Below are 23,497 nucleotides of genomic sequence, written 5' to 3' on the forward strand. Positions count from 1 at the left end.
GCGCACGTGCGCCGGGGCGGCCCCGAAGGGCAAGGAATGAGCCCGAGGCTCCGGGGCCACGTGGGCATCTGGGCCTCAGGAGGAGCTGAGCGGGGCGGCCCGGGAGTCCGGCCCGGGAGTCCGGCCCTGGCCCGCCTCTGGGCCCGGGGAGGACGCAGGTTCCCGGATGAGGAAGAGTGGGGAGGGAGGGAGGGAGGAGGGCGGCGCCCCGGGCGGGAGCCGTTGGTGACTGGGAGGGCAGAGGTCGGAGGTCGGAGGTCGGGCCGGGCCTCGGGGAGGCCCCTCCCCCGGCGGAGCCTCGTGACCTCCGGCCGCCCCCGCCCCCGCCCCGGCAGCGCGGCGCAGGCGTCAGGGCAGGCCGGGGGGGGGGGGGGCGGGGAGCGGGCGGGGCCGGAGCGCGGCGGGGCGGGGCCGCGGGAGGAAGTGAGCGCGCCTTCGTCCTCCTCCTCCTCCTCCTCCCCCCCGCCGGCCCGCCCGGCCCGCCCGGCCCGCCATGCCTCCGCCCCCCAAGCGGGCCCGGGAGCCGGCCGAGCTGGAGCAGCAGCGGCGCCAGGAGCAGAAGCGGCGCCGGCGGGACGCCCAGCAGCGGCGGCAGCTGCAGCACCTCGAGTCCTTGTGAGTGGCGCCGCCCCGCCCCCCGCGGGCCCGGCCGGGCCGCGCCGCCGCGCAGGGGGAGGGGCGGGCGCGCCGCCCCGAGGGCCCTCCCCCGTGCCCCCGCCCCCGCCCGGCCCGAGCCGGGTCAGAGGTCGCGCGGAGAGCGCGAGGCGCCGGAAGGACTTCCGGTGACCTCCCCTCCCCCAGGCAGCCCGGGAAGAGGCCGCGTGGGGGCGGGGCCCCAGAGGCCCCGCCCCCGGCCCGGCGCGCCGCCGTCTCCAGGCGTCGGGGGCGGGGCCCGCCAGGGAAGGGGGAGGGGCGGCTGGCTGGCGCGTGCGCGGAGCCCGGCCTGGTGGCCCTGGGCGAGGCGCCCTGCAAAAGTAACAGAAGGGGGCAGGGCCCCCTCCCACCGGGCCCTGGCCAGAGCACCCAAAGAGCCCACCCCTGTGGACGGGCCTTGGCGCCCCCGTGGGCCCCCGGGCACCCCCATCCCTGGGCGCCCTGTGAGGCCTTGTGTGGCGTGTGGCACGAGTGCCCGCACTGGCTTCCCGCAGCCTCCGCTGCCCTCCCAGTCTTGGCGCCAAACCCTCTGCTGGACAGGACCCGGCTAGCTCGCTAGCCCCACGGCCTTTTGCATCTTTCCTACATTTTTCTGCCCTAAAAGTATGTTTCCCAGATCTGTTCTCGCTGCCAATTTGTAATTTTGAGGAATAACTATACAATTTTCCGTACTTGGTTGTTTATATTGCCTAATTCTCTCTCTTTTTTTTTCCAAGGCAATGGGGTTAAGGTGGCCAAGGTCACACAGCGAGGTGATTATTAAGTGTCTGAGGCTGGATTTGAACCCAGGTCCTCCTGACTCCAGGGCCCATGCTCTATCCACTGCGCCACCTAGCCGCCCCAATATTGCTTAATTCTCAATGTATTTTTTTATTTTGTGTTTCAGCTTACATTCATTCCTAGTTCTTTTAAAAGTGTACTTTGAATCAGCAAAGTTAGGAAACAGCATTGACCCTGGAGTCAGGACGACCTGAGTTCAAATCCCACCTCGGACATTTCTGTGTGACCCTGGGCAAGTCACTTAACCTTGATTACCTCTCCCCCCCAAAAGAATGCCTTTTTCTTTTGAACCATTCTGGAGGTTCTGCTATTCCATTTGCCTCTTTTTAACTGCATCTGTCTTACAATCTCTTGTCTCTTTTACTGACTAGTCCTGGTTCATTTATAAGACTTGCGCAGAAGATTTTTATTTCTCTGAGATTCTATTCATCCTTCTGTTTTACTGATTCTCTTGCGTTCTTTTTTTATTTTAACATTTTTTGGTTTGTTTTTCTGTTTCTGCTTATGAACGAAGGTTTTTAATCAAACATTCATTTCTTTCCAACTTTTTGCCTTTTAAGTTTTCTCTTGTATTGCCTGACATTTGTCTTTCTGAATCTTCCTTACTTTTTGACTCCCTCTCATTTCCCCTGCTCCGTGGAGACTCACCCACCCCTCCCTCCCTGGCCTGATTCCTGGACCATCTCCATCTTCCTGTGTTAGAAGATTTGGGGCTTGGCTGGTCTGAGAGGGAAGACCCAGCTGGGTCTCCAGTCCCTTTTCTCTCAGATTCCTTCATGAAATCCCAGTCCTGTCCTCCATGTGGCCAGGTAGGGAGGCTTCTGCTAACTCACAATTATGGGAGATTACCACAGATGCACCCCAATTCCCCAGCTTACTCACTGTGCCAGACAGGCAGAAGTGGTTGAGAATAGACATGTGTGTTCTAAGTTTTCTCAGATATGAATTCATAAGGATTTGAGCTTCTTTTCTTGGAATTTTAGGCAAAAATATTCACAATCTGGCACATAGTTTCTTTTCTTTTAAAAATTTTTTGAGCTTCTCAAAGTTTGAAGAACATAGAATTTGACCATCTTTCTGACCTTGTAATCCCTGGCTGTGTAGGAAGGTGGCATGTGCTGCCTCCTCTATCCTGTGGACTTGGCAAGGGGTGCTTGCCCTAGGTTAGGATGGCACATTCATGTATTTGTTGTTGCCATTGAGTCATGTCTGAGCCCCTGTGACCCCATGGCGGGTTTTCTTGGCAAAGATGCTAGAGCAGAGTACCTGTCTTCTCCAGCTCTTGTACAGATAAGGAAACTGAGGCACACAGGCCTTGCCCCACAACACATAGCTAGTGTCTGGGACTTGTATTTGAACTCAGGTCTTCCTGACTCCCTGCGCCACCTAGCAGCCAAAAAGAGAAGTGGTTATTTTCAAGGAAGAATATTCACATTTACCCACAAACTTCATGATTTTTATTGCATTTTGAGAAAATGAGCAGTAATGGAGTGAAATATTCAGTATGGAATTTTCTGCCCAAAGAATTCAGAGAGAGAGAGAAAGGGAAAAAGCATCCATCCCAACCCTTTCCTGCCTTATAAAAGCATTGATCGATGACAACCTGGAATTGTGATGTTATTATAAGAAATGAAATTGGAAATTAAATTCTCCTAGGTCTGAAAATCTTTAAAATACTTCTACACTGGTACTTTTGATACGCTTACCAAACACTGGAATATACTGGAAGTGAGCAGAACCAGAATTTACATAATGACCAAAATAATGAAAAACAGAATTTTGAAAGAATTCACAATTGTGATCAGTACAGTGACCAGGCAGAACTCCAGAAGACTAATAATAAAACCCTGCTTCTTACCTCTTAGCAGAGGACTGCATCAGCAGTAAAGATAAAACATTGACTTTCAGGTAAAACTAATATATCAGTTTGCTTTTCTTGTCTATTTTCATTGGCTACAAAGGAAGAGCTCTTATGGGAGCAGAGAGACAAAGATCATGAAATTCCCCCAAAATGAAGAGAAATGCATCAATGCAACGTTAAAAAATACAGAGAAGAAAACAGAAACCTTCAGAGGGGACTTTTTTCCCTGTCTTGTTAAATTTTACTTCTAAAAACATAACAAGACCTTTTCTTTTTTTTTTTTTTTACATATGGAAATGTTAGTAAAGTGATTTAAAGAACAGAGAGCATTAACATTTTAGAAGTCCTAACTTGAATGTCCCCAAAGAAAACCAGCTTTGAAGTCATGCTTTTAGGCAGCAGTGCTTGTTTGTCTCTGTGTGAATGAGAACATTTTTTTCCAGTGATTTGGATAAATATGTAGTATCAAGTTTGTGGACGGACCAGAGGGTTGAGCTGAGAAATCTGAAATACCTTGCTAGATAATACTGGGTTGATCTATAAAATGAGATTTAATAGAAATAACTGTATGTTTTACACTTGGAAAACCACTGCTTTACCCATGCTTCCACCTAGCTACTACCATCCTATCTTGCTCCTTTTTTGGAGACCTTCTGCCCACTGGCTTCTGAGGTCTTCAGTCCCTCAGCCCTCTCCAAAATTCTCTGAATTGCCCGATCTATACCTCTTTCTCTGGACCTTGGCTCATCACCTTCTCCTTCTAGATCTTGTCTCTTTTCTTGGTTTTCATGACACTCTTTTCTCTTGCTTTTCTTCCAGCTGCTCGGTTTCTTCTACTGGCTCATCACTCATCATGCCCATTCTCGGTGGGTGCCCCTCAGGGTTCTGTCCTGGGCCTCAATAACTTCATGGGTTATTATGTCTGTACAGATGCCTCCCAGATCTGTATATCCAGCCCTAACCTCTCCTGTTTGTCATTCTTGGCTTAGCCAGTTATCTTTTGGATACCTTGAATTGGTTACCTTTTAAGCATCTCAAAATCAGTCTGTCCAAAACAGAACACATTATCCCCACCCTCCCTCCAACCCTTCTCTCCTCTCTTAGGACCTGACCTATTACTGTCAGGGCACCACATTTTCCCAGTTACCCAGGTTGGCAGCCTTGGTAGCCTCCTCAAGTTTTCCTTTCCATTCAGCCCATATAGTTTACATGTCCAGTCTATATTATATCTCTCATCTCTGTTCCCTTCCCTCCACTCATACAACACAATTCTTACTCAAATCTTTATTCTCTCATCTCTTTACCTTACTGAAGACCTCCAAACAAAGGCTATTCCTGCTCATTTGGATATATTGTAGAGGGAGTTAGACTAGATCAGCTTTGGGGCCCCTCTAACTTTTAGATTCTGTGAAAACATTTTCCTTTACTGTGTGTATACCTGCATTTTTAATATTTTGTCAGATAGGAACCAAGTATTTTTTTTAAATTATATTTTGCCCAATGTATAGACCAGTAGACTTCACAGTCATCACAAGATGATTTTGCAAGTCAAGCAATACATTTGTGGTAGATTGGGCCCCTTTGTGACTAGCCATGATTGGACCCAGTGCAAATTTGTTTGAGGTAGGTAGGCAGCTCCTCAAAGGACACACACAGTGTGATCAGTGAGGAGAGAGATGGCTTGCCCCTCCAGAGTCTGGCCCTTCCATCTCAGGTAAGTGGCATAGGGTAGGAGAACAGTGGGATTAGATGTAGGGAGGAAGTGGACCTCTTCCGTGTCAACATCTGGCACAAGGGCTGTTGGTGCCAGACTTCTTATATTTCTGAGAGTATGAAGAGTCGACTCTGGGGCAGCACTTTATGAAGCATAGTTGTTAAGGCATTTAGGGTTCAGAAAAGAATCTCCCACAGGTTGACCTGTCCAAAACGGCCTTGTCTCATCCTGGGTTTACAGGAATAAATCAAGTACTTTTTCTGTGCAGTTCATGTCAATCGAATTAGACATATCAAATCATAATGAGCGGGGAGATTTAGGAAATTGCCCTTATGCCATTTGTATTTGCTTGATTAAAAAGAAAGACATGTGCACATCTGGGTTTAGTTTGAAATGCTTAATTGAAAGACCATTCTAAAAGAGATTCCACTCTGCAGAAATCAAAAGGGACTTCTTTAATAGCCAGAAGTGTTTCTTGTCTCTTACCTTACAATTAATTGTGGACTACAATCTGAACAAGAGAAATATTAAGGAAGATAAAGAAAAAGATTGTAAGTTCAAGAAATCAAATATTAAAATGTTTATGCTCTGTCTACCACCCAGCCACCCCTACTATTATTGCTATTTTATTTGGGGTCTTTTTTTCCTTTTATTTGGTTTTTGCAGGGCAGTGGGGTTTGGGTGGCTTGCATGTCACACGACTGGGTGATTGTTGGGTGTATAGGGCTGGATGTGGGCTCGGGTGCTCGTGGCTCCAGGGCTGGTGCTCCGTCCATTGCGCCACCTGGCCATACCTACAATTATTATTATTATTATTATTTTTTAATTTTAATTTTTTTCTCTCCCCTTTACTTTATCGCTCATGCGAGTCTATATTTATGGGGGGTGGGGGGTACTTTGTTTATTCTTAAACAAGAATATTTTATTAATGTATAAAAACATTATTTGTACAAAATGAGCATATTAAATAAATAATCAATGAAAAAAAAAGAAATGGTTTTAAAAGATTTGTCTCCCCTGATTTAAAAAAACAAACAAACAAGTATAACCAGGAAAATAAATGTGTACTTTTTTGTTGTGTCCCCATCCAGAAATCAGATCATGCAAAACATATATTTTTATTATAATCTTTTCCTGTTTATTAATTGTAGATTATTGGAAAATGGAAAACCTTTTTTTATCATGACACAAATTGACTTTTTAAAAAGAGGAACATTCTTACAAGTTTGAAGTGCTAGGCACCTTTCTTTCTAGAAAATGATGAAACAGCTTCCCATTCCATCAGCATGGATTGTTACCTGCAGCCCTGCACAGCGTGGTTCATTCACTTCCTCTCCTCCTCAGCTTACTCTTGTTGCTGTTTTTATACTGTAGACCCCTGCTCTTCTCTGACTCTTTTGTGCTGAGCACTCAGGCTGTAATTGTTTGGCATGGCCTGGTCCTCTCTCTCCATCCATGCTCTTCCTGCAGGTGATCTACTGATGGTGCCATCCTGAAGCCTCCTCACACTCATTAGACTTCTTTCCCTGTGGACGTGGGGGTTTTGTGTTGGAGGGGGACCCTAGTTGTGACTGACCAAGGTCGTAGATAAAGTAGGAGACTGGACTTGAATTAAAGCCCTCAGACTCCAAATCCAGGCCTTTGTTCATTGACTCCATAAATGTCATCTAGAAATAGGAGCATCTTGTTTATTTTACCTGAAAAGGGGATTGAATCACTAAATCCTGTGATTCCTATTCCTAGCTACCTTTAGAATATTGTTGACTCCAGCAGGAATTTCTCTTTGTAAGCATTTGGAGCAGAACATTTTTTAGCTCATTTTACAAAGATGGAAATTGCAGTTTAGCTGGTCAAGTGACTAATGGTACATATGAGAGACTGGATTTGAACTCAGGCCCGCTAACTGGTTCTTTCCATATACCCTCTGGTCTAGCTGCTATTCTCTCCCTGATCTTTCACTTAGTACATTGGGATAGATACTAAGAAGATAGAAATGAATGCAGTGATGCTATTTTCATTACCCATGGAAACAGATGACCTCAGAAATGCCAGGAGAGCTCGTTTCACATGTATGTGTTATATGGCTACTTTCATGTGTAAATGTGGCCTTCCTTCCAATAACCTGTCCTCATTGCGTTTTTTCCCTTAGGTGATTTTTAATCTTTTGAACGGTTATATGTACTCCTTGCACTGTGACCTTCCTTTAATGTACTAGAAGTAGTACACTCAGCTTCTTTTACCTTTTTTTGTATTCCCAGAGCTGAGTATAGCATGAATGTTTGTTGAATGACTAGTCTTTGGCTGCCGTGTCTCTGAATGACAACAAGATCAAGTGGTTTCTTGGACCTGTGGGCCTCTTCTTTTTGGTAATTTGCATTAGTTAAACTTCTCTGGGAGATCTTCATAATCAATTTATGCATTTCTCAGTTTCCATAATTAATATCTTGTTTAAGCCTGTTGGGTTTCAGAAACTTAATTGCATAGTGTCATCTTATCATTATGCTTTCTTGACCTTATCATCATCTTTCTGAAGCCTTTAATACTGCCTATCACCCTGTTCTCCTTGATGGTTTTGTTTCTTTAGAGTTTCATGACATTCCTTTATCCTGGTTCTCCTTCTGCTTACCTGACTGATCCTTCTCAGTCTCCTTTGCTAGGTTTTTATCCATATCTGTTCCCCGAGTCTGCTTTTCCTCTACCCCTATACTATTTCATTTGATTTTCTCATCAGTTCCCATGGTTTAAGTGATTATCTCTGTGCTAATCATTCTCAAATCTACTTGTCCAGCCCTAACTTCTCAACTGATCCCCAGATTTGAATCTCCAACTACCTAATATACTTCAGTCCTATCTTCAGAACATCTCTTGCTTTCTTGCCATTCTCTCCCCCTGACACTGCCACCCCCTTGGTTGCCTCCTCATTCTACTCCAGTGGCCATTCAGGTGTCAAAGTACAGATCTGATCATGTCACCCCATCACCCTGGTGTTATCATATGTAAAATCCTCTAATTGCATTTCATAAACTGGCCCTAGCTTTGCAATCTTCTTCCACCTCACTTCCTTCCTTTTCTCCCCCTCCTCTTGGACCCCCTAAGTATTGTTTGATCCATTCACCTCCTTGCTGTTCTTTCCACAAATACTCAGTCTTCTGATTCACTGCATTCCCTCCTCATCTCTCTTTCCTGACTTCTCGGCTTCCTTTAAGTCCCAACTCAAATCCTACCTTCTATAGGAAGTCTTTTTTTAGTCCAGTTTCCAATATTGGAGCACTTGGTAATCTCCCTCCAATTATATGGCAAATGAAGCAGCCTAGACTTCATATCCACAACTTGCGTGGAAGGATCACATTTTATCTTTTTTTTTTTGCAAGGCAATGGGATGAAGTGACTTGCCCAAGGCCACACAGCCAGGTAATTATTAAATGTCTAAGGTCACATTTGAACTCAGGTCCTCCTGACTCCAGGGCTGGTGCTCTATCCACTGTGCCACCTAGCCACCCCGAAGGATCACATTTTAAATGAACTATTCACAATATTTTCACAGCAGCATAAATTGAATGAAATGAAACCGTTTATTAAATGAAATACCGTAATACTCTTCAATAGGCATGTATGAGGAATATATAAAACTCTGGAAAGGCTTTTATGAAATAATTCCATCCAAAAAACCAAAATCTAACCCAGGACAGGCTGCACACAGGTACTTCTTTCAAGCCTTATGGATTTTTTAATTAAGTTTACAAATTAATTTTAAAACTTTTCCTATAGGGAAGGCAAACATTGTTTTGGACTCTATGGGGGCTGGCTCAAGCAAGGGGCAAAGTCAAGCCTAGCAGCAGCTGTCCCTTGGAAGTCAATCACATCTGTTTTTCTTAGCTTATCAACTTCTTTAGGTGAGAAGCTATTTATATTTAATATCACAGTCTTTCTCAATGTTAATATTAGAAAACTAGATTTGAAAATGACAAATTTTTTGCTCCTTCTCTGCCTCTCCTCACCCCCACCCTCCCAAAAGAAAAGCCCAAATACAAGGGCTTATTAATGGATCAAGTGACTGATCTTCTGCCAGCTTTGTAGGGTCATAGATTTGAATCCTGACTGGTAACTATTGAACCTCTTTAGGCCTTTTAAAAAATCTGTCCAGTGTAGGGATCCTTCCTCTTCAAAATCTGGGGCTGAGACTTTGTGATCTTTAACTCTTACTCTGGACTTGGCTTCCCTTCTCCGAAAACAAAAATCATAACGCTGGAATCATTCTTCCACTCCTGCAGAGAGAAAAAAAAACCATAGTAGAGAAATTAAAGTAAGGCTGAACAGAACTGCTGGAGGCGTCTAGTGCCGCGGCTGGTGCTGGAATGACACCAGAGAGATCGGAGGGGGAGGGAGAAGAGTCACTGTACAAAAATCAGTGCTGACCAAGACATGGACACTGAACTTGAAAGACTGACCAAAAGGTGCCTCACCCCTGACAGAGAGGTGACAGACCCTGGGCCCAGGGATTTATGCAACCTGACTATGACATTTATTACAAGGGCTTTGTTTATCTTCCTTTGTCAGTGAAGGTTACAAAACCTGAAAGAAAGAATGATGGATTTTTATAAACGTAAAAAAAATTTTTAAGATGAATAATAATGGGGTTTATTTTTTAATCATTCAAGTTTCAGAATTCCCTGAAGGGCCACCAGCTGGTGCGATGGACAAACTGCGGGGCCTGGAGCCAGGAAGACTCATCTTCCCGAGTTCAAATACAGCCTCAGACTCATATTGTGTGACCCTGGGAGAGTCACTCAGCCCTATTTGCCTCAATTTCCTCATCTGTAAAATGAGCTGGAGAAGGATTTGTCCCCAGATGGAACAGCAAGAGTTAGACACAAATGAAAAACCGATCCACTTCTGAAGCTAATCCAGCTCCTCCTTCTCTTCTGTTTATTATCATTAATCTACTTGATTTATACACGCACACAACATTTACACACACTCACACTCACACATATACACCTCCAACATGCATATATCTGGGGCTTTGCCATGTAAGAGCCGAAGCGTGGTGGCTCCATCGCCCCCATGGATTATAAAAGTTTGTCAGTCAATTCTCTTCCATCTTTCTTTCCCTCTCCTGCTGGGGATGACTGCCTGGGTGACCCCCAGCAGCTTGTAGACTTTGACCTTCACCTGCCCCGATCACCCAGCTAGTAGATGTCTAGGGAAGTGCTCAGACCCGGGCTTGCTGCTCTTAAGGCCGACCCATGGTCTTGACTCTCCCCCCAGAGGAGCCAGCATGTGTTTGTGATAGACACAGCCAGGGCTGAGGGCATGCCCCCTGTCGAGAACCATTTCTTCTCAGAATACCCCTGCACAACATCGCATCTCCTATACAACCTGACAGTTAAGGATCTCTTGTAAAATAATAACAGCCACTTTTTACAGTGCCTTAAAGCTTTGCAAAGTATTTTAATGTCTCATTTTATCAATTGTAGTTAAGTCTCTTTTAGGCTTTCATTATTTTTCAAATGAGAAAACAGGCTCAGGATGGTTCAGACTTTCTCAGAGTCATTCAGCTAATAAATTTCTTCCTTCCAGTTTGCTTCACTTCCACTTGTATTAGATAGACTCCTGAAGTCCTTTCCCCTTTTTCTGATCCCATATGTGCTTGGCTGACCTTCCTAGTAATGGCTAGAAAGAACTGTATTATAACAATGGAATTAATTTTTTAATTTAGGTCCGATCACAAACTTTTTTCGGCCTTATTTTTCTCTTGTCTAATAGTAATCAAAATTAGACCATCATTTGGTATATTAATGTGATTGATGATCTCTTTCTTCCTTCCTCTCCCAGTTATGAAAAACCTCCTCCTGGACTTATCAAGGTGAGTATGGCTGTTTATAAACATCATTAAAAAGAATTGCATTTTGAATAAACTTTTGTAAAATCAGATAATTATAAGATGGCATGATTCTTTTTTTTTAAATATTTCATTTTTTTCAATTACTTGCAAAGATAGCTTTCAACAATCATTTTTGTAAAGTTTTGAGTTTCACATTTTTCTCCCTTCCCCCTTCCCTGACAAAATGCAATCTAATAAATGTTAAACATATGTCCATATTAATCATGTTGTGAAAAAGAATTACAAAGGGAAGGAAAAATCATGAGTGGGGAAAAAACATACTACATAAAACAAATTTTAAAAATTTTAAATAGTAAGCTTTCCTCTCTGGGTGTGGATAGTATTTTCCATCACAAGTTCTTTAGAATTGTCTTCGATTATTGTGCTTTGGAGATGAACAAGTCCATCCTGGTTGATCATCACATGATGTTAACATACTGATTCTTTTTAGTTTTTGCTGGGCAGTGGGGTTAAGTGGCTTGCCCAAGGCCACACAGCTAGGTAATCATTAAGTGTCTGCGGTCAAATTTGAATTCAGGTCCTCTTGACTCCAGGGCCAGTGCTCTATCCACTGTGCCACCTAGCTGCCCCTAACATTCTGATTCTTAAGGTACTTTTGCTACCACTGTTTCTCTGCTGTCACTTATTTTTTCCAAAGTATTTTGTGAATGGATCCAGGGTAGGGCTCAAAGTAGAACTTTTTAATGTCTCAGACAGCTTTGGCAAATTTGCTGAAACCCAGGGACCCTTCTTTAAATTTATTTAAAAAAAGAAGTAGGAGTGGCGGCTAGGTGGCACAGTGGATAGAGCACTGGTCCTGGAGTCAGGAGGACCTGGGTCCAAATCTGGCCTCAGGCATTTAATAATTACCTAACTGTGTGGCCTTGGGCAAACCACTTAACCACATTTGCCTTGCAAAAACATAAAAAAAAATAATAATAAATAAAAAAGTAGGATTTCAAAGGAAACCAATTATATTAGAGATTTCATTTTTTACCTTACCAAATTCATAGACTCTCTAAAATTTACTCATAGAGGCCAAGAATTTCTAATTGACAGATTAAAGGGTTGGCTCAAACTCCCCTTGCATTTTATATCACCCTCCTCCTTACTGATTGGTTGCACTTATTTTATAGACCATATCTTCTCATGTTGACTGTGCTGCACATTTTGGTATTTTATTATACAGGCTAGTCTCCCTAGCTAGGTTTGAGTGCCTTAAGAGTTAGAAGGCACATGGAAAATATTCTTCCCCATGAAAAAAATCCTTTCTACCATGTTTCAAACAAATGACCATTTAAATCCTTTCTTTAAAAATCATGGGAAGATCATTATCTCTTGAAAAGTTTGTTTCATGGTTGAATAGTCTAATTATAAAGAAGTCCAGTTAATGTCAAGAAACACTTATTAATCATTGACCATATGTAGGAAGTACTAAATTCAGGAGGCAGCTAGGTGGTGCAGTGGATAGAACATCGACCCTAGGGTCAGGAGGATCTGAGTTCAAATCCAGATTCAGTCACTCAATAATTTCCTAACTATGGGACCTTGGGCAAGTCACTTAACTCCATTGCCTTGCAAAACCCCCAAAAAGATGTACTAAATTCTGGAGATTAAATAGCAAAATCATGAAATCATTCCTAATTAAAAGAATTTTCTATTTCACTGAGGAGATAAAACAGCATGTACACAGATCAACAAATGAAATGCAAAGTCTATACACAGTCTATACACATATTCTAGTTTGTTTTCTGGGAATTTTCTTTTCTGCCTCAATTGTGACTTTGTTGAAAGTACATAGATTATTTTTTTTAAATCAATATATTTTCCTGAGGTTTAATTTTTTCTAGTGTTTTTCTTCTCTGTTCTAATGGTATAATTTGCCTGCACCTGAAAAAGATAATAATGTGGGAGGGATTTTTTCCTCTCATTTCACATCAAGGGGATAATGAGACGTGCTCTAAAACAACTTAAGAAAAGATGGGTACTTTTGGTTTTTTGTTTACAGATTTTTTTTTCCTTTATTTAGGAAGATGAGACCAAGCCAGAAGACTGTATACCAGATGTACCGGGCAATGAACATGCCAGAGAATTTCTGGCGCATGCACCAACTAAAGGACTCTGGATGCCCCTGGGGAAAGAAGTCAAGGTGATGCAATGTACGTAATCTCTGTCTTTCTAATTATTCAGAATCATTTATGTTTTTCCCATACATGGGTAATTTTCTTAACATCAGAGAAGCTTCTTAGAATACCTAGTTTGGCCTAGCTCACTTTCTCAAAAAAAGCAACTAGAAATATTCAGCTTTGATAAGAAAAGACTTGGGCCAGGTGGAAGAAAGGGGACTTGAAGAGGGTAGCACTCTTCAAGTGTTTGAAGTGTTGTGTTGTGGATTTGTTCTGTCTGCCCCCAGGAGACTGTCATAAGAAGGAGGCATGGAAGATGTGGTAAAGCAAGGTTAGACTTCTCTTAAGGAAAGACTCTGGACTCATTAGAGCCATCTCAAAGTGGAAGGGCACTGGGGCATGGCAGTTGGCTGCACTTGATGCGACTCCTCCACCTTGTGTCACTGATGTGGGGGTTTTTACTGTCTTCTAGGCTGGCGCTGTAAACGGTATGGACACAGAACAGGAGACAAAGAATGTCCATTCTTTATCAAAGGCAATCAGAAATTAGAACAATTCAGAGTAGTAAGTACAAAATTATCATTTCAAGATGCCTTTTGTAGAAACTGACTATTTTTTATTTTATTTTATTTTTTTTAGGTTTTTGCAAGGCAAATGGGGTTAAGTGGCTTGCCCAAGGCCACACAGCTAAGTAATGATTAAGTGTCTGAGACCAGATTTGAACCCAGGTACTCCTGACTCCAGGGCCAGTGCTTTATCCACTGCGCCACCTAGCCGCCCCAGAAACTGACTATTGATGAAACACCTGCACGATAACTTGTCTGAGGTTAACTTCCTGCTGAAACTGTATTTACAGTTATGGCCTACAAAATGTTGTCCCCCAAAACAATTAAGTGAACCCCCAGTAGTCACTGCAACTTAGGCTATGTCGCTTTTCACTTTGGTAATTGTCTAACTGTTCTTTTAACATTTTGAAAAGGGAATCTACATTAATCACTGTATCTGACCTGAATTTTATTGCCTTTTAACCTTGTCTTCATTTAAGTTATTGTAGTCACTGTTCTTTTGTCCCTTTTTGGTTTTTACTCTATAATTATCTCATCCTGTTTCTCTTTATTCCTCATGCTCATCCTTCTTTGCATTCATATTCTCTAGTTAGTTCAGTGTAGGCAAATAGTAGGTTTGATGCTTTTTGCTTTATTGATAGGGCCACTTCAGGAATTTTTATACCTTTAGGTCACATTTTGCTGGCCTTGTTTTCATGGGGCTATAAGCCTTGTGACAGGATTCCTGGGCTAAGTATATTAATAGCTTAGTAACTCCTCTTGCATAATCCAAATTGTTTTATGGAATGGTTTGGCAAATTCAAAATTGCACCTGCAATGAATTTGTATGCCTATCTTCCTGTCATGGTCTTCAGAGTGAATTTTTTCCAATTACCAGTATGATGGGTGTGAAATAATACCTCAAATTGCTTTAATTTTCATTCTGTGATTATGACATCTATTAACTTCTGCCAGATGTTGTCAGGGTGGAGACAGGAGTTTGATTCTGTGATCTGAATTTCAAGCTATATACATTCATATATATATAAACATATACATTCATATACATACATACAGCAGTGTGGCTTCTGGAATTTGATCATTAAAGTGAACAGTTCCTAAGTCTTTCAAAGTTGTTTGTTTGTCTTTACTGTATTATCATTTAAACTATTTTCCTGGTTCTGTTCACTTCTGTTCACTCTGCAATCAGCTTCCCTGATTTCTTTAAACATTCCCCTAATCATTTCTCATAGCACAGTAGTTTTCTACCTCATTCATATACCAGAATTTGTTCAGTCATTCCCCAATTGATGGGCACCTCCTCAGATTACTATTCTTTGCCACCTCAAAAAAAGCTTATAAAAATGTTTAACAAGGGGCAGCTAGGTGGTGCAGTAGATAGAGCACCAGCCTTGGGAGTCAGGAGGACCTGAGTTCAAATCCGACCTCAGACACTTAATAATTGCTTAGCTGTGTGACTTTGGGCACATCACTTAACCCCAATGCCTTAAATAAATTTAAAAATTTTTAAAAAATATTTATCATGAGAATTGATTTGGCCTAGAACTGATCCTTTCCTTAATCTACCCTCCTTATAATTCTTCTCTCCCTCCCCCAACTCTGTGTTTGTGTGTGTGTGTGTGTGTGTGTATTCTTCCTGTTCAGAGGAGTTTAGGGCTCAGCTGCTTCCCCTCTCTCCCTTCCTCCTTGTTTGTAGAGACTTTTACTTGTGCACCCCGAGTATGGGAGATAATTTTCCCTCGCCTTCTTTTCCCTTTTCTCCACTGTATGTTCATCCCCTCTTTCCTTTCTTCTTTTAAGATTTTCAAGTTCCAAGAGCATCCCTCCCAGGCTTTCTGTCTAATTAGACTCTGACTGCTAATGGTAGACAGGCTTCAAAGGGCACAAAGGGACATTCCATCAGTCCTTGTGGACTCCCTTATGATGGTTCATATTTACCTATTTATGTATCTCTTAAATCCTGAATTTGAATTTCAGTTCCTATGAAATTCGGGTCTTTTCATCAGGAAATCTCTATTTCATTGAGTGTCCATTTGTGCCCTTAAGGACTTTGCTCAGTTTTGCTGGGGAGGTTATTGTCCTCTGCCTTCTAGGATGCCATATTCTGTGCTCTGTGGTCCTTCAGGGTGAGGGCTGCTATGTCTTCTTAGCACCTGAATTTTTTTTTTTGTGGCTACTTGCCATAATTTTTCTTTGACTTGGAATTTTAACTGTCATCTTCCTGAAAGTTTTCATTTTGGGGTTTCTTATAGGAGGTGTGTTTCTCCTTGGTCCTCTGGTTCTAAGAGATCTAGGCAGTTTTCTCTTGAAATTTTTGAGAAATCTTTTTTTTGGATATGATTTTCAGGTAGTCCAATTAATTCTTAAATTTTTTTCACCTTGATTTGTTTTCCAGGTTAGTCATTTTTGCTATGAGATGGCTTACTTTTTTTTTCTATTGTTTTAAGCCATTTGATTTTGTTTTAATATTTCTTCTTGTCTCATGAAGATATTAACTTCTGTTGGATCCAGTCTAATTTTCAAGGATTTTGTTCAAAGTTTGAATCTCTTGTGCCAAGCTATTCATTTCCCTTCCCATTTTTTATTAACTCTTCTGTTTCTTTTTCAATTTTTCTCTAGTGTTTTAATTTCACTTATGAAAATATTTTTAAACTTTAAAAAAAAATTGTGATTCATCTCTTTGAGGAATTCTAAGCTGAATTTGTACCCAAGTGTTTTTTTCTTTGAGGCTTTGCTAGTAGATATTTTAGTCTTTCTCTTCTTCTGAGTTTGTCAGCAATAATAACTTTTTTATGGTGGGATTCTTTCTTTGTCTGTTTTTCTAACCCACTTTCTCACTTTAGACTTCCTGTTAGGACCAATAGTTTTGTAGGGAATGTCTTAACTGATCTCATTGCTGCTTTGGGGGTGTATTGAGATTTGTCTTATTCCAGGATCTCACTAATAGTTAACTCAGCAAAACATTTGAGTATTTTTAAAATATATTTTATTTGTATCATTTTTTTTAATATATCTTCTAACTTCTACATTGTTCCCTCCATTTCTCTAGCCCCTCCCAAAGAGGCAATTCTTAGAAAAATGAATTTATTCCCCCCCTCCCAAAAAAGGAGAAAAAATCAGCAAAAACTAATGACTATTTGGGGGGGGGAGCTGATAACACATGCAGCTTTTTCCCCATTAAGGACCACCCTGGGCCGTTGGTCCCTGCCCGTCTCAGTGCTGGGTGTGGCCAGAGACAGGGAATGGCTCTGAGCCGCCTCCAGGATGAGAGTTCCATGCCACTGAACCAGCTGGAGAAGTACAAATGGCTCTAGCTTGGTGCTGGGCTCCTCCTGCACCCCATTAAGCTGGGGGTCACTGGGGCAGGGGAGGGAGGGGGCATGACACCCTGGCTCTAGGGAAGCCCCAGGTTCTCCTTGAGAGTAACAGGAAGGACCCCAGGCTCATGAAATATCGCTCTTCTCTGTCCCTCAAGGCACATGAAGATCCCATGTATGACATCATAAGGGAGAATAAGCGTCACGAGAAGGACGTGAGGTAAGGCGCTTGCGAATAAAAGGACGCTGGCTTGGCATTTCAGATGATGGATGGAACTTTGCATTTCCAAACACAAGCAGAATGTTCAAAGAGGACACTGCCACTTTATGCTACTTTCCAAGCTGTCCCGCTGCTCTGTGCTTTCTGCCAAACTGGCTTCTGTTCCCTTTGAAACTTCAAAAACCAGACAATGCCCACTTCTTTTTTGTTGTCACTGTTGCTGGACTCCTGCTTCCCCCCTCCCCAACTAAGTGAACCAGGAGAAAGAAAGATAAACTGGGGCAGCAGAGTGGTGTGGGTGGCACACTAGCATGGGAGGGCACACCGGCATAGATGGCACAGCAGTGTGGGTGGCACCCAACTGCAAACAACCTTTGACCCAATACCACAACTCAGTCTGTAATCCAAAGAGATTGGGAAAAAATAGGAAAAAGTGCCTAGATGGACAGAAATAGTTAGAAGCAGCTCTTTGTGGTGGTAAAAATTGGAAACTGAAGGGATGCCATCAATTGGGGAATGACAGAATAAGTTGTGATTTGTGATTCTGATGAAATGCTTTTGTGCTGCAAGAAATGACATGTAGGATGGTTTCAGGCAGACTTGGGAAGGCTTCAGTGACTGCCGCAAAGGGAAGTGAGCAGAGAATTGTGAGAACACACAACAGCAATTTTTTTAACAATGATCAATGGTGAAAAACTTTTCTACTCCGATCAGTAGCGTGCAGTGATCCAAGACAATTCCAAAGGACTTGTGATGTCACATTTAATCTGCTGAGAGAACTGATGAAGTCTGAGTACAGATTAAGACAAAATTTTCTTACTTAATTTTTCTTGCTTTTTGCAACATTTGGAAATGTTTTGTATGATTTCACATGGATCATTAATATCACATTGTTAAGGTTTCCTCAATAGGGAGAGGAGGGGGAGAGAATTTGGAACTCAAAATTTAAAAAGATTTTTAAAATTATATGTAATTGGGAAATATTTAATGAACTAAATAAAAATGTATAGAGAAAATGGAGGGGGGGGGGGAAGAAGAGAATGAGAAGGGCCCTCCCAAACCAAGAGTCCTTTGGATCAGTCTTGAAGAGCAAAGTCCCCAGGAAGCTGATTTGATCAGCAAAGCCTCGTCCTTTCCAATATTTTGAGGTTTTTTTCTTTCTTTTTTTTAAGTTTTTTGCAAGGCAAGTGGAGTTAAGTGACTCACCCAAGGCCACACAGCTGAGTAATTATTAAGTATCTGAGGCCAGATTTGAACTCAGGTCCTCCTGACTACAGGGCTGGTGCTCTATCCACTGCGCCACCTAGCTGCCCCTAAGGTTGTCTTAATGGGGGATGTGTGAAATCTAAACCATACAAATGATGATAGTAATAAAATCTATATAGCATTTTAAGATTTCAGGGCAGTTTACAAATATGACCTCATTGGATCCTCCCAACTGCCTGAGAGGTAAAGGCTATTATTATCCCTGAGGAAACAGAGGAAAGACAGAAGTCAGATGACTTCCCCAGGGTCACACAGCTAGCAAGTGTTCAAAGCTGAATTTGAACTCAGGTCTCACTGGCCCTGGTTCCAATGGTCTGTCCACTTCCAATCACTTAGCTGCCTCTTAAATGGATTTAGTTTTTTTTTTTAGTTTTTTGCAAGGCAAATGGGGTTAAGTGACTTGCCCAAGGCCACGCAGCTAGGTAATTATTAAGTGTCTGAGGCTGGATTTGAACCCAGGTACTCCTGACTCCAGGGCCAGTGCTTTATCCACTGCGCCACCTAGCCGCCCCTCTTAAATGGATTTGAGATTTAAAGTTAGTTGTAATTAGTTGACTTATATGATGTGGCTTTTATTTCTTTTTTCTTTTTTTTGCAAGGCAATGGGGTTAAGTGGTTTGCCCAAGGCCACACAACTAGGTAATTATTAAGTGTCTGAGGCCAGATTTGAACTCAGGTCCTCCTGACTCCAGGGCTGGTGCTTTATCCACTGCGCCACCTAGCCTCCCTGTGGCTTTTATTTCATGTATATTTATTTTTCACCTGAAAGACCCAGGATTTAAGTTGTGCTCTCAAATAAAATAATTTCCTTTTAATTTATTTTAAAAATCCATACTACCCAATATTCTTTGAAATCAGCTCTTTCATCATTTCTTCCAGCACAGTAATAATACTCCATTGTGCTCAAGGGCAGTGATTTATTAAGCCATTTCCCAATTGTCTGAGAGCCTCCTAGATCCTGGGTTACCTGTTGCCTACTCCTCTCATGTATCCCATTGATGGGAAGGGTCAACTCTAGCCCTTCTTCCTCCTTTCAACTCTCTCCTCACCTTTCCTTCTCTTTCCATTCTTCTGAACTTTGAACAGATCCAATCCAAACACAAGACCTTTACTTTTCTTAACTCTCAGTATCTGTTGAATATATTAAAGCTTTGATGTGACATTTATAATTATTTCTTTTCCCTATTAGAAGATTAGCACTGGTGGGGCAGCTAGGTGGCGTAGTGGATAAAGCACCAGCCCTGGAGTCAGGAGGACCTGAGTTCAAATCCGGCCTCAGACACTTAATAATTACCTAGCTGTGTGGCCTTGGTCAAGCCACTTAACCCTGTTTGCCTTGCAAAAAAAAAACCTAAAAAAAAAAAGGATTCACACTGGCTCATCATACAGCTCCTTCCAGTTGCTCAAATAAATTTACCTTTTTAGGTTTCTCTGAATCTTGTGTCTGTATTTCAAAGTTCTTACGACATCCTGGTCTTATCAGAAATGTTTCAAAGTCACCTCTTGTATGAAAGATTTTTTTTCCCTGAAGAATTATACTCAATTTTGCAGACTAAGTTGTTCTTCCTTATAAGCTTCTGTCTCTTTGGAATATTGTATTAAAAGATCTTCTCTCAAGGGGCAAGAGCACTGGCCCTGGATTTAGGAGGACCTGGGTTCAAATCCTGCCTCAGACACTTAATAATTGCCTGGCTGTGTGACCTTGGGCAAGTCACTTAACCCCATTGATTTAAATAAATAAAAACAAACCAAAAACAAGATCTCTCATTTATAGAAGCAGCTTCCATGTATTTTGTGATCCTCACCATGGTTCCTTGGTACTCTAACTCCTCCTTACTTCTGATATTTTTAATTTGTGTGGGAGTTCTAGATTTTTGAACGACCTGCTGGAACTTTGCCTTTCTGGACTCTTTTCTCTCTCTCTCTTAACTTTGTCCTCTGGTTGTAGTAGATCTGAGCAGCTTTCATTTGTGATCTCCTGAAATACAGTGTTCACATCTTTTTTTTAAGAATCATTGTTTTCTTGATTGTACATATATAAACCTATATCAGGTTACTCACTGTCATGGGGAAGGGGAAGGAGAGGGGGAGAAAAGGATAGGAGGGAGACAGAAAAAATGTGAAACTCAAAATCTTACAAAAATCAATGTTGAAACCTTTCTTTACATGTAATTAGAAAATGATCATTTTTAAAAGAATTGTTTTTATGAAGTACGCTGATCCTTAAATTATCCCTCTTTGACCTGTTTTCCAAGTTTTTAATATCAGTTATCCTGTGGTTCCCCTCCCCCCATTCTTTTGATTTGTTTAACTTCCTTTCTATCTGGTCTATTCTTGTTTTAAGGGATTACATTTCTTGACTAGGATATGCTGTTTTCTATATTAAGCCTTTAGAATAAAAGGCTAATTTTCTCCTACAGAACTTTTTTTAAAAAATCTTGTTTCATTTCTTCTATTTGCATAATTTCTGGACAATCCATTTTTTCTTTGCTTGCCATTCTACTCATGATTTTCTTTCTGTCAATCTCTAGATTTGGGATAGTTTTTATACTTGTCATTTCTCTTTGATTTACTCCTATTTGCAGCTTTCCTTCCTAAATCAGAGTTTTGAGTTTGAGTCATACTCTGCCCTCTGCGGCTTTGTTGGATGGGGGTGTTTAGACCTGGTTGATCTTGTCCTGTGTCTCCTGGGCCCTAGATAATGTAGGCCCCCTTCCAGGTGTGCATCCACCTACCTTCTTGAAATTCAAAGGACTGGATCTTCCAGGCCCTCTCTGTCATCTCAGGACAGGATGTGGGCCATCCCAGTGTCATTCAGGGCCCTGGAATGTTGCTTCCTCTCACTCCTTCAGCTCCTTGGAACCCCCAAAGGCCCACTTTGGGGTGTTCTTGAGACTCTGTGTCCATCTCATGCCTGGTTCCCCAGGAGCTTCTGTCAGTTCCACGGTATTTACTGTAGTTTCTCTGTGAATTTGTCATCATTCAAGCTGAATACAAACTTCAAGGTTTGCTAGAATAGATTTTGGAAACCAGGCGGTGGGTCCCCCCTCCAGGTAGTCATCTTGGCCAGAAGCCCCAAATTAGAGTTATAAAGACCTAAGCCAGTGGCTAAAATTTAAAATATTGCTAATTTGAAAATTAATGGTGATATCCTTCTTTAGTTAGCTACTTTGCAGAGACTCCCAAGTAAGCAGAAAATTTGGTGTTTAGACTTCCCTCTTTGTTTCCATTTTTGTGAGTTGGTATTATGAAAAGTTTGGGGTTGGTTTTTGTTTTTCGATAAGAACAAAGATTCAGCCTGGCTTTGTAAATAAAGGATATGAATGGAGATCTGTGATTTCAGGGTATTGTATGAGATGCATGAATTGCATCTTCCAGAAAGACTTGGTTTTTTTAAACCCGAGTTTTGTTTCTTTAGGATACAACAGTTAAAGAAGCTCCTGGAGGATTCCACCTCAGAGGAAGATAGCAGCACTTCCAGCTCCTCAGAATGTAAGGAGAAGCACAAGAGGAAGAAGAAGAAGGAGAAACATAAGAAGAAGAAAAAGGAGAAGAAGAAAAAAAAGAAAAAGAAAAGAAAGCACAAATCGAAGTCAAATGAGAGTTCAGACTCTGACTAAAAAGTAATTTTCTTTTGAGCCACCTCGTTACTCCAGAAACAGAGTGAATGTCAGAGTTTCTGAAGGAGAAGTAGCCTCAGCAAGGCCTCAGTTGACAGAAAAAGGAACAAGAAATAGGTCTAGCTAGTTCAACTTCTGAGGCCATTTGTCCTTGCAGCCAGCAGAGAGACATTCAACATGAGGCTGAGTTGCCTTTATGCCACACTTGGGATTCTCATTGTCATCTTCCCTGTTTACTGTAGTTTTTTATAAGTTTTTTTTTGAAGAAAATCAAGCACAAGATATGACGGTATTGTGAGGATTTCCAAGAGATCCCCCGATGAAAGCAGAGGGTTAGCACGGCTCTAAGCTGATGGACTTGGATCTTCAGCTGCTGCAGGGAGTGCTATCAAATGTTGAATGAGAAAACTCAATAATCAGACTTAGAAGTGACCATCCTTGCTGCTGACAGGAAACTGGGTTGAAATAGAATGGTGACCCATGAAAAGAGGAGGCAACTTTATGAACCATTTCATCTCCATTGTAATAATTTTATTTTGGAATTTGATACAGCACCAGAGTAACCGCTTTATGAAGATATTTTGGAATTTTTTTGAGTCAGCAAAAAATCCTTTCTTCCTCCCATCCCAACCTACTCCCCAATGCAACAAAAGAAAAATAAAACTCATTAAAAACATGTACTTAAGCAAAACAAAAAACACTCCCATGTTACCATAATTTGTCTCATTCTGCACTCCTGATCATTCATCTCTGTATTGGGAGATACATCACCTGTTTCATCATCAGTCTAATGGAATGGTGGTTGGTTATTAAACTGAAGAGTTCTTAGTCTTTCAAAGTTGTTTGTCTTTACCATGTTGTTAGCCTTTTATAAATTATTCACTTGACTCTGCACTAGGTCATACGAGGCTTCCCTGATTTCTCTAAACCATTCCCCTCATCATTTCTTACAGCACCATAATATTCTACCTCGTTCATATACCAGAATTTGTCCAATCATTCCCCAGTGGATGAGCATCTCCTCAGATTCCTATTCTTTGCCACCTCAAAAAAGCTTATAAAAATGTTTATAATTGATTTGGCCTAGAACTGATCCCTCCCTTAATCCACCCTCCTTATAATTCTTCTCTTCCTCCCCCAACTCTTGCTTTGCTCAGTACCGGTGAGTGTCACATGTCACTGCCTCCCCTCCATCCCTTCTTTCTTGGTTGTCCTGCATGTGAGTTTCCCTCACCTTTTCTCCCAGTGTGTTTTCCTTCTTTTTCCATTTTTCTTTTAAGATCATATTCTAAGAGCATCCCTCCCAGGCTTTCTGTCTTGATTCAATGACAAAGGGAAGACAGGTATATCATCTCTTCATATTAGAATTAGCATTGTGGACTCCCTTATGATTATTCATGTTGACCCATTTATGTTTCTCTTAACTCCTGAATTTGAACTTGAGTTTCTTTGAAATCTGTTTTCATCAGGAATGCTTAGAAATCTTTTG

General features: G+C 41.7%; 1 protein-coding gene across 2 annotated transcripts; it reads left to right on the forward strand.

Annotated features, from left to right (window-relative positions):
- Nucleotides 1-342: 342 nt before the first annotated feature.
- Nucleotides 343-22,846, forward strand: RP9 (RP9 pre-mRNA splicing factor). Of its 2 annotated transcripts, XM_074198945.1 has the most exons (7): nt 548-615; nt 7,268-7,375; nt 10,845-10,875; nt 12,923-13,052; nt 13,492-13,583; nt 17,061-17,122; nt 21,807-22,846. In XM_074198945.1, exons 2-7 carry the CDS (start codon nt 7,326-7,328, stop codon nt 22,006-22,008), a joined length of 567 nt encoding a protein of 188 aa, XP_074055046.1. In that variant the 5' UTR covers nt 548-615; nt 7,268-7,325; the 3' UTR covers nt 22,009-22,846. The 2 variants fall into 2 exon arrangements, with proteins under 2 accessions (XP_074055045.1, XP_074055046.1); XM_074198944.1 differs by lacking the exon at nt 7,268-7,375 and having other exon boundaries at nt 343-615.
- Nucleotides 22,847-23,497: the final 651 nt, after the last annotated feature.

The sequence above is a fragment of the Macrotis lagotis genome, chromosome 8, assembly GCF_037893015.1.
Source record: "Macrotis lagotis isolate mMagLag1 chromosome 8, bilby.v1.9.chrom.fasta, whole genome shotgun sequence".
NCBI classification, from domain to species: domain Eukaryota; kingdom Metazoa; phylum Chordata; class Mammalia; order Peramelemorphia; family Peramelidae; genus Macrotis; species Macrotis lagotis.

What these genes read in the sequence shown, in the direction of transcription:
- RP9 (XM_074198944.1), top strand. Translation starts at nt 494, where the DNA reads ATGCCTCCGCCCCCCAAGCGGGCCCGGGAGCCGGCCGAGCTGGAGCAG. An exon ending in CTGCAGCACCTCGAGTCCTT is followed by an intron (nt 616 to 10,844) that starts GTGAGTGGCGCC and finishes TTCCTCTCCCAG; the next exon opens with TTATGAAAAACCTCCTCCTG. An exon ending in CTCCTCCTGGACTTATCAAG is followed by an intron (nt 10,876 to 12,922) that starts GTGAGTATGGCT and finishes TCCTTTATTTAG; the next exon opens with GAAGATGAGACCAAGCCAGA.